The sequence below is a fragment of the Xylocopa sonorina genome, chromosome 7 (genome assembly GCF_050948175.1).
Source record: "Xylocopa sonorina isolate GNS202 chromosome 7, iyXylSono1_principal, whole genome shotgun sequence".
Classification (NCBI taxonomy): domain Eukaryota; kingdom Metazoa; phylum Arthropoda; class Insecta; order Hymenoptera; family Apidae; genus Xylocopa; species Xylocopa sonorina.
Window position 1 is genome coordinate 8,040,039 of NC_135199.1, and position 11,516 is coordinate 8,051,554.

Consider the following 11,516-nt stretch of genomic DNA (forward strand, 5'->3'; position numbering starts at 1 on the left):
ATTCGCCAGAGGCTGGTGAACTTGAGTGCAACGGAACCCGATTACGATCCTTCCTTATTTTCCCTACCGTGACGGCGTGCTCTCTTTTTCATGCCCGTTCTCGATCTCTTTAGACCCTTCTCCGGTTCTGCTCGCCTCTCTTTTCCCTTTTCCCCCGTCTTCCACTCCGCGGCAGCGAAATATAACCGGAAACGAAAGAGGACGTCGCTCGATCGAGCGTGCCCGCTCCTATCGCGCGACAGATATAATTGCAAACGAGATTACACCCCCGCGAAAATTCTATTCAATCCTTTCGCGTTGCCGCCTCGTTTCATGCCACTTCCGCGAGATGGATGCGCCAACCGTGGGAAGGGGAGTAAAAAAAAGGGAAATAAAAGGGCGACTTTATCGAATAACGATGCATCCCGTTGTTAATAGCTTCAACGAATCGCGTCTGCCGCGTAAGTACCGTCTGATCCAACGAGCAGCCCTTTTATGTCTACCAGCTCGCGTACAACTCAAATGGGAACGCGTGTAATAAACAATATACTGCGCGTTATATGGATTTTTTTTTAGTTTAGATAGCTGATAAGATATTTTTCTTTTATTATTCATTGCCGAGTCCTGTTACGAACGTTCAGCGGATCGTTCAAGGAAAAAGTTATCCCTCTCGAGAGTATAATTCCACGGTAAACTACCAGCGATCTACGATTACGCGATCAGAAATTAATAACAAGCCTAAGGAAATAATAATTAGCAACGTTTACTTCGCTTAACGAACGGAATCCCGTTTGCTTTTACATAAAAAATACCGTAGAGCTCGATCTTTATCGCGAGAAATAGATACAGTAGATCAGCTATGTTGCTCGGGTTGTGTAACGTGGTATTATCGAAAGTTAAGATACAAAGTTAATTACGAGAGCTTAAAAGTTCCCAGATTAATTCCGTTCACCGACGATTTAACGTCCCCCCTCGAGCCACTGGTCATCGTTCAAGACCACGTAGCGGACGAAGGAAATGGACGAATTAATAAAGCACAGCAGAAGGAAAACCAAGAATTAATTAAACAATTAACCTGTGGATACGTACGAAAGCGTTTCGAATGCAGCTGCTGAAACGATCCGCGGAAAAATTCGCAGTTTCTCTTCTTTTTCGCGAGACCAGAGGACGTGATTCGTGTTTGCGAAATTACGCGTCGTTTCCAGATTAATTGCGACGACGCACGATTGATCCCCTGTTCAGCGTCGAAATTGTTCGCCTCTTCGTCCGTCGCAATTTTTTCTTTCGCTCTAACCACGTTGCCAACCGTAACTGTATCGCATGATACACCCGACGCATTTCCTGTGGGCGAATTCCTTAACGAACTAGTTTTCAGCCGCGTTTGCATTTCAGCGGCGTCGCGCGCGTTTCCCCGCTCGAGATGCACGGAATTCCGCGCACCAGTTACCATTTTGACCGAACAGAGGCTTGATTACGAGCACCGTTACCGGGTGTACTCGTCCGGCAAATTTCTGTTAAATCGATCGGCCCCTCTTCGACGATCCACCGATTAGAAACCATTCGATGGCAGCTTCGAGAATACGCGCTCGACGCGAACGTAAAAACGCGATGCTGCGAAACGTTCGATCGGAATACGTTTATCTCGAGACAGGCCAGGAGTATATGAATCGATAGCGATAACCGTAAGCGGTCGATTGAAATAGTTTCTACTTAGCGGCGAGGAACAGTAGCTGACATTCGGAAGCTTGTAAGGTCGCGTTCATGGCGCTGCGCTTTATCGCGGATCGCACTTTAAACTCTTCTGGGTCTATTTTAATAGAACCGAGTCAGGAGCAACACGTTCCAAGGGAAATAAACACGTGTCTCGAGAGAAAACAAGTGGAAAAAGTAGTTTAGATTACGCTTAGAGATACGCGCGGTGGATTCGGTGCATTCGTTGCACCGATAAATTTACGTGCAACGCGATTGCATACGTGTAACGTGGAAACGAAAAATAAATGTAATTCGCCGTGAAAAGATGAGGATACGCGGTCGCGTTTGTTTTCGAGTCGTGGAAATGGAAATAAAATGGCCAAGAATATTTTCTGCCCGTGAGAAGGGAACTGTTTGTCGGGTGCGATCGGTTCTATTGCTCGCCCAATCGCGCTGCGATCTAATGAAAATTAATTGAGGGACCCGGGCTCGGCAGGTGTTATGATAATTCATTCAAATTAACCCAGGTAAACACGGGCATGCAAAGTTATGCAGCGGACCAAACGGGATCACCTTCCTCGCTGGGCGAACACCATGGTTGGCGGCCATATTTACCGTGATGCAATTATATCGCGCGGTCGGTACGTACGCCGCCTGTATCTACCTACCACTATTTTAATTCTACGCGCAACCGCGCGCATCGTCGTTTATCTGGATTACGGTTGCGTTTCGATAGTAATAGATGTATCGTTTAGCATACGCGATCTGCTTACGAACGCGTGTAACACCTCGCGCGTTTCGCTGACTGGATTTTAGGTACTTTGATAATCGATCGGGCGCGAACGAACGCGCGGCTCGATTCGAGCGTACCGATGAGAAAGACCGATCGTTCCATTCGAGAAGTGCCTCGAATAATTAGAAAACGCCCAGCGATCTAAAAGTTCGCGTACGTTCGCTTAGATATGCCGCGCGATATTCGATGCACGCTACGTACACGACTGTTCTAGATATGCGAGCATTTTTAGTAGCTATATTGTTCGATTTAACCCTCGAGACTCAGGAAGCACCGACCTACATACATATCTCTTCCCAAGTATTGTATCTAGAATATCTGTCGAGATGCATGAGAAACTCTGTGTGCCACATCTTCCATTTATTTCCCGATCGTTTAATTACCGTTAATGATAAATTATTTCGCTGAAAACCTCCTATTGCTTTCCCCAATTAGTCTACCTCTCGCGGCAACGCAATTATCCATTTTTACAAAATCTCTCCGGCAAACTTCGTATACAATATCAATTAACCCACATTCGAAACCCGAAAATAACGCTGAAACTCGACGGAACGTTTGTTGCACTCCGAACGAAAAGAGAACGAAAGATCCACCCACCCTGAAAGCCTCACCAGGATTACACTCGCAGCTACCAAGCGCATAATCGTCGTGCACAAGGGAAATCCCGCGGCGACATTAAACGAAGTAAACGCCGGCGAAAAGACGAGCAATCAGCCAACGGAAGGATCGCGAATAAAAACATGCGAACGTACCAACAGCCCCCGTTGTTTCCACGATGAAACGAGCGAGAAGAATCGAGCAACGAGTCTCTCTGTCGCAGCGTGAAAATATACCAGAGAAAAACAACGTCCCTCTACCGTTCCGCTTCCATTCAGGCAAACTTTTCATCCAGAAATGCTATCATCGTCGAACTCGTCGCTCTGATAAACCTGGGCGCCCTTTTCAAAAGCTTCCCACGCGTTTCTTCGAGTCCTGCGATGCGCGACGCGGTCCGTTTACCACTGCGAACCGATCTTCCGACAAATATGAAATCAAAAAGCAGGTGTGTTTACCCTCACGGATCCCCTCGGGTAACCGAGGCACAAAGACAGGTTTCTCTTCCACGAACGGGGTACGCGGATATCCACGGTAGAAGAAAAGTCGTACGACAAATAACGAAAACACTGGAACTCCTCTTTGATCTCGAAACTCCGCTTCTCGATTATTTTTGCGCCTTTTCGGTAAACCAAACGAACGACGGTACGTTCGGTGGCTCAGCTTCTCGTAACGTTGCTCCTCGTTACCGACCGCATTATTCTATTGTTCCATTGTTCTATTGTCACTAGTTATAGCCTGGTTATAAATAACGCGCTAACAAATTTCTTCGCCCGGCAAATATTGGCACGAATTTAGCCGCGTCCTTACGATAGACGTGCACGCGGTAGGTGAATACAGGTTTTGCGTGGATATATCGGTGGCTCGATGGAAACGCGGTTGGCTCCAACGGAATTACAAAAGTAGTAACTTGCGCAGTAAACGGGAAACGTCGGTAATGCAGGTGGTGGCCCTACTTAGGGCCGCTAATAAAAGCAACGGTACGATTAAAGCTTTCGGGATACGCTCAAGGCACAATTATCGTACAATGACCCCGTTATGTTTCATAATTAACGCGGCACGTTGCGTTATTGCGAGTTCGCGCGGAAGTTCACTGAACGATACTTAACAGGTATGAAATTCTGTATTTTCTCTCGAGGGAGAGAGCACTTTGCAACGCTGAAAAATAAATCCCTTCGAGGCGATTCGATTCAGACGTAAAACAATTTAAAATCGTTATCGATATTCGCTCTCGGTGATAATCGAAGAAATTTTAGTTTTATTTTTGGCCACTAAATAGCTATGTATAGCAAAACGTAGCTATTCGAGCCAGAGTTTGCGTTCGAAGGTTGCTCGAGGTAATAAGAAACGGAAGTGCAGAGAGGAGCACTCACCTTTTTGATGGCTTCCAGCGCCGCTTCAAAACTCCCAGCATGAGTAAACCGACGTAAAGGAGTCCCAGGTGCCAACGGGCTTCCGACTCCCAGGAGCGTATCAACCACCACCACCAAAACCAATCACCACACAACCACCAGTCAACTTCGTCGATCTTTCCGAAAGATCAATTTAGTCACCCGAGTCACACCATGATCGTTCACTCGTGTACTTTCTTTATTTCGCACCGTTCACGGTGTACCGCGACCAATGCTCGACACTCGATTGATCGATGACCGAGGATTTGCTGTGAAACAGTTAAACGGACCCCCCTTGATTGGTTAGACCGGCTCGTGCGATCAATTCCTCTAATCGCGGCGAATAGTCGACGATTAAACGAGAACACCAATCGTAGCGCAGTCTTCCGAAATTTCGAATTTGGCGGTCGACTCGAATCGAGTACAAGTCGCGAGTGATCGTACGTTAATCGAATTATTGAGATATACCTCGTGATCGATCTGTCTATATATATACGAACCCTTTCTCTCGAATGACTAACGACAAGAAGGATTTCCAAGCCGACTAGCAAAGAACCTCTACAGTTTCTGTCATCTGTTAACGCATAATGGGGTGTTTGCACGTCAATACGGGTGAACGTCCTGCAATCGTGTTCCACATAAGAAAAAAAAAAGGAACGAAACGTATTAAACGGCAATGTGTGTTTAGCTGCGACGAATTAAAAAATGGAATTAAAAATATTAAGTGCAGGCAGACTGAATCACCGACGCTATTCAATTGTCCGTGTTATCGATAAACGATCGACTCGACACGATTCCAAATCACGTGTATCTTTGACTTATTCATACTCGAGCGAGCGAAGTTAATCAGCCGGAAAATTGTTGAGTCAACACGAAGCTCTATTTCGCGACGAAATTAAGTAATATTTCTTCTCGCTTACCCGAGAAATTCGAATAATAATTACACGTATCGTCGATGAGTTTTGCCAATAAGACAATCATTTATGCGCATGACACGTGTGGTCTCTAGTGATTACGATAAATACGTCGGGTATAAGTGTCCCGATATACGAAATCGATTAATTACTACCTTCTGCCCTTTCCCTGGAAAAGATTATTAACGAGCTCGCTGTCAAATAACAACTACCGTCGTGACAGTAGACATCCCCGCGAGCTTACGAACGTTACTTGTAAACGGGATACGTATGTCACTGATTAATTAGCTGCCAATGATGTCAGCGCTACCTAGGCCCCCTGATTAATCGTTCGTCCCAAATAATAAATTACAGATCCTGATAATGAAGCCAATAATTAACAGTAACTTTTCGAAAGGTACCTGTGCGCTCCGCGATCCTGCCTCTTGACGTTTCCCTCCCATAATTAACACGCTCGAGAACTTTATCACCGGCGCAACAATTTTTCAGTACATCCTACCGTTACAGATGCTACGTGAAACCACGCAGCAATAATAACTCCGTCCCCGTTATAAGGCGACGAATTTAAACGTGTCGTTCGTTTCGGGACTCTACTTACGAAACGCAGCGATTCGTCTAAAAATAATGCACAGTTATGCTAGCGATATTTTTCGGAACGCTTACATGTCACTGTATCGTCAATGGCGGCGGAAGAATGCGGGAGAATTTAAATCAAGCCGCGTTTCCCGACGAAAAACCAGTCTACGACGACGCTCGAGTGTCACGCCGCGACGCGAACACGTTTCCACCGTCGATCGATATATTTCGGAGCAACGTACGTCACAATATTTACGCTCGCGACGTATCCTGCTCGAGTCGTTCGTAAAGTAAGCGCGTTCGCGCGGAAACGTTCGCCAGCGAGACGAACCCCTTACTCTTTTTTACCTTCCAATGAATCACCGTTCCCTCGTAACGGAGAATATTACCGTATCGCGATTCGCCAACCACGGAATCTCTCGCGCGAGATTCGCGATATCGAAATTTTCTTGCTACCCACCGGAGACCACACTGACAACGTTCAAACTTGCCCTGCGGGGGGAGACGGCGCTACGAATTAGTGATTAAGTTACCAGCGTTTTCGAAATGCGACCCGGTGACCGCGTTCCAGGGCGACGGGGAAGACGCGAAAACACTGGAGGTCGACGACGTAGCCACGAAGAACGGACCAGCGTCGAATCAGGCGGAAGTCTCGCGCGGAAAAACACAGACACGAACCGGCTGCGCGCCGAACTCGAACTGAACTAAAGACAGAGATGGCAGACACGCGGTGGTGCTCCTTCCCGGCAGCTCGCCGGGCTCCTCGCTACCCCCACCCCTGGCCTGCTCCCTACAGACTTCCCCCACCACTTGGACGCGGCTCCAAGGTATCGCCGATATGAAGCGCCACGGGTTACTACGCTGATAATCAATCGAATTATACTTTGTTTCATTTCACGATGGCCCTCTCTTCTCTCTCTACAACTCTGATCTCGAGTCAAGTGTTTAACGTGATGATAAATCAGAGGGTATTTTAAATCGATCGCGCTCAACCGTTTCTTCGAGTATGATAACTTAGGATTTAAATTTGACGCGCTCTTTTTTCAGATTCTAATGTATCGAATGAGTACGGATGTTGGGATAGGTTATGTCTAGGCGAGAGTACGAAATAGAGCAACGTGTAATTGCTTTGTGTACAACAATTCGAGGAGTGTGCGAGGTATGTGTATAAATATGTAAGATATGAAGTAGAAACTTCTTCGGAAATAGATACGGGAGGGACTCCATTATAGGTCGAGATTGACCCAGTATTCACCGCACGCGCGACAGATTTTTCATAGCTTGACCACATAAAAGTTTCTCGCAGTGGGAGGAATTCTAAACTGAGCTGCCGTTTATTAAGTCGCAAATAAATTTTGTCTCCGGATATTTCCAAAGGGTAACAAAGTAACGTTTAAAACGTCCGATTCTTTCCAAGCAGATATATTATAGAACTGAAAAAATAACAACAAAAAGGTTACGATCGTTAAATATTTATATCGAAATGCATCATAATGGCTTGGCGTTACGATTTCCGATTTTACATTTGCCAGAGTCCCGTCCGATTCCCGCATACATCATGAACGTTTCAAGAGCAAATGGAAAAAGGCAGTGAAACACATGTTCATCATAAATTCACATCCACTACTCTCGCGCAAACCTATGGCATTGCATCTACATCCTGTAACGCGGGCACAAAAAGCCTGGATCAAGAGAGAGGATGAGCTCGACTAACATTACATAATCCTCGTGTTCGCTAATCTGATTACGAGATACAATTCATTCGTAAGTACCTACCACAGAAATTCGAGCGTAACTATTCTTCCATGTTAATGAACGGAGATTCGTCGTGTGCGAGTTCCGTTGAATACGCAAAGTAACGAGAAAAGTTCGACGTTCGTCTAAACGAAATTGCACAACTATGTACACGATGTTATCGAAGTTATTAATATTGAACGAATCCTCCAATAAAAGCTGTGCAGAAAAATTGTGAGTGCACCCCTTGACATTTGCTCATCCCTCGAGACTTTGCCCGGCGGCAAAAGGTTGCCCCGATTCCCTTCTATTTCTAGACTAATACGTTATAAAACATGGGAGAGATGTTCTAATTACAAGCACGAGTAAAGAGACTATCAAGCAAATCTGTTACCTTAAAGTATAATATTTGATTAACGTAACAAATTTGTTTGATAGTCTCTTTGATACAATTACGCAAATATAATTCACATATTTATACATAAACTTACGTCTTACATTTGATATATAAAAAATATTATCTAACGAAACTGTAAAACATCTCCCCGTTTATTTAAACAAAATTCTATACGATGTAATTAAACGTTATCCGTATACGTTAAGAACAAACACAATAAACTCGTGCGAACAAAAGCTGCTCCATTCTTTCAAAGACTGCTTTCTCGTATGCGTTTCAATGCAGATAACGCCACTCATTCCGTGTCATACTTCCTTTTAAACAATTGGAGTAAAACTCCCTGCGTGCCTCTGTTCGACATGGTATCAAACAGCATTTAATGAATCTTCGTAGTTTCACCCGAAACAATGAAGAATTTTCAAGAATCAAAATGAAGGAATCGTTCTACGAGTAGGTGGAAGCCCGTGAATTGATTAAGAAAGCCGGAATCACGTCCCAGATACCGGGAAGAAAGTTCGGAAGCGGTCCAACGCGCGTATTCGAGCCTGCGTTTCGAACTTTCCACTCGACGAGACGCGGCTGGATCGTCGGAGGTCTTCCGGCGAGCTGACGCGCCGGAAACCTCCGTCCGTATCGAGATCCGGTGCGACAATCGCCGTTGGTCCGCGCAGTTTCTCGCTGGTACCTCGGGATCGGGTACAGCTGAACCGACTTCGGCCCCGCTCGGGCACAATCGCAGGCGATGCATCGATTTTTCGTTCATCCGCCGCCGCTGCAGCTACGGTGCATCGCCTTTGCACCGTGACCGCGTTGACACTTGCCAACTTTCCTACAGCGAGCTTCTTTTCTCGCAATCGCGTCAGCTATCTTCGTCCTTCCCTGGGACGTGTTAGAAAATAAGTTCCAAAGCATTGCAAGAATGGCCAAAGAGCCAAAGAGCAGCTAAAAGCACCCCAAGAGCACTCAAAGGGTGAACGCAAAGAAACGACGCCGACAAACCAGTGACCATAATCCCTATAAAACGATCGTTCGAATCGTAAAACCGGGGAATCTCGTCCCTCATTAAATCCAAACAGTTATTACAGCTAATCCAATTGTTAGCGGAGATGCAAGCAGAGATTAGGGTCAGGCTGGAAGTTCAGCGGCGGGAATGAAAAGGTGCCGCAGGTGGAAGCGTTTCGGGACGGTATCAAACGACCGTGCGACTGGTTCTACCCGAGATTTCACGCTGGTTTCGGACAGGTAATGCCCCGGGGACGCGCGCGGGCACCAAACGGACCGGGTGGAAACTCGATGTATCGTCCCGGACGAGGCCGTCATTGAAACTGATCGCTCGACGCGGGAGGTTGAGGTCCTTGCGTCTTATTCATGAGCGACTACTTCTGCCCGATCATCCGGCATGCTGAATGGGCCACCTGCAGCTACGAACCGAACGCGGATGCGTGATAAATTCGAACGGGTTGTTACCTAATCCTTTTTACTCGTACCCTGCTCCTTTTTGTCGAGCCACGTCGACTTTGTACGCCGAGCCACTCGATCACCGATCGTTTCGTCGTTTTGTCGACGACGTGGAAATTACAATCTGCTTTCTAGCTACGAAAAGTAGAGGCACTGGACGTAACAGAGTCGAGGTTTCTAAGGCTGTTCGCGGTTCGATGAATAGATTGGCGAATCGATTATTATCGACGAATTTATGGAGCTAGAATTTCGTGATGCTAAGTAACTTTGGAGAAGACGTCTCTCCTCGACAGAGAGACATCGAGACGATTATTTCATCTACTCTAAGAAGAATACTCGTCGGACCAAATCTCTACTGCGGTACGTTTTATAAAAACTCGAATCTCAATGAAATATAATAAGAATATTATTTGGTGGTATGTTTCCTCTATATTACCAATACGACCGTATCAAAATTAATTACATACGTAACTGATCTTGTGAAACTAAATTCCACAATTAACTGGTTAAAGAGTTTTGTTCGACGAGACTTTTCGACGATGAAATCACCCGAATTATTTCAGGTACCAGTAAGAGTCGCTGTAAAATGTACACGCGACGAGGAGGATGCATTGGTGTCTATAGAGGGAAATTATCTCCATGGAACAGCGACCTCGTTCAGCTAGAACTTTTCAGAATTCTTTCTTCTTAGCAGCGCGGGAACAATGTGACGTTTCATCGAGCGGGGTTCTTCTCTGAAAAGAAGCGAAGCACGGAGGCAAAAGCACCTCGTGAATCGCGAGGTGCGCCTCGCGAAAAGATGGGATTGCTCAAGGTTACCAAGGCTTTGAAGGTGGCACAGAGTATTCTCGTGACACTCGACCTAATTTTCATCTTCGTCGCGTAATTAGTAAGCGAGTTGGCGCGCATTCGTTTCTTTCCAGAAGAAAACCGGCGAGGCTCGTTTTCCCGACGTATACCGTTTTCTTTCGAAACGGAAGAGTCTACTTGAAGTAATGAAAATAGACGAGAAGAAAGAGGATAGGCACTGTGAATTACTTCACCTCGCGAATGAGACTGCTGACAAATTATGTCAACGTCGACGCTTCGTCGAAATTCGAGAATCGTTGCTATAAAAAAGCGAATCAAGTCTCCATCGTTGCATCCGGTGCTCAAAATTAGAAGTTTGTTCAAACATCTTATCCACGATCCATCTTATCGTCGATCTTCGTGTATCTCGTTAAATCGCCCGATTGAATCGGCTCGACTGGGTTCGTCGGTCGAGAAAAAGCGAGACGAGAGCCAACGCACGAGGGAAAAATGGCGGTGGAAAGGAAAGGGGACGAAGGATCAAAGAGCCATCGATATTCCCTGTACCCTGCGTCTTGTCGTCGCGGTATAAAACACCGACTGAAAAAGGATCGTTGAATGGCCGATGTCCGACTAAAAAACCGGACTTGCTCTCGTTACGCGACGCCAAAGAAACGAAGCAGTTAGCCGCGGAGCGGTGCAGGTGGGTTACCAGATGGCCAGGATGGAAACAGTGAATGAAGAAACGAAAAGAAACGCGTTTCGAGCGCGTCGTGCGGGCGCAAACACGCGACAAGGCAAATACGAGCACGCGAACCGAATGACAATTTCGACTTCCGGTTTGATACGATTACGCTCGAGCCTTTTACGTTCCGTCCAGAGCATTGTCGAGTGCCAGGTGTAACGTTTGATTTATGAACGAAAATGATGATGTACGAAACGGAGCTTCGAAGCTTAAATTGTTCTGATATTAAAAAGATAAACAGCACGTTAATGGATTGGATGAAAGTATCTTAGAATTAAGATCAGTAGCGCGTTTAATACGGCCCTTATATTGTATTTCATTTTCTTATTCATTGTTTAATTTATATTCTTCGTTAGTTAACGTTAAATTGTTTAATTTATATCGTTCAAAATTGTAATTATTCTTTTGGCATAGTCTTATAATTTTGAAAGAAAACTGCAAAAAAAGTTTTATG

General features: G+C 45.7%; 1 protein-coding gene across 10 annotated transcripts in view; it reads right to left on the bottom strand.

Annotated features, from left to right (window-relative positions):
• The window catches only part of LOC143425524 (uncharacterized), a 268,189-nt gene extending 261,636 nt beyond the window's left edge, over positions 1-6,553 (bottom strand). For all 10 annotated transcript variants that reach the window (XR_013102046.1, XR_013102047.1, XM_076898401.1 and 7 more), the window contains exons 1-2: positions 6,473-6,553; positions 4,432-4,718 (exon numbers count right to left, since the gene is read on the bottom strand). Coding sequence is in view for 8 of the 10 variants with exons in the window: in XM_076898401.1 (XP_076754516.1) it covers positions 4,432-4,472 (41 nt within the window). In the remaining 2 variants the exon portion in view is untranslated. The remainder of the gene's footprint in view (positions 1-4,431; positions 4,719-6,472) is intronic.
• Between the last annotated feature and the right edge of the window lie 4,963 nt (positions 6,554-11,516).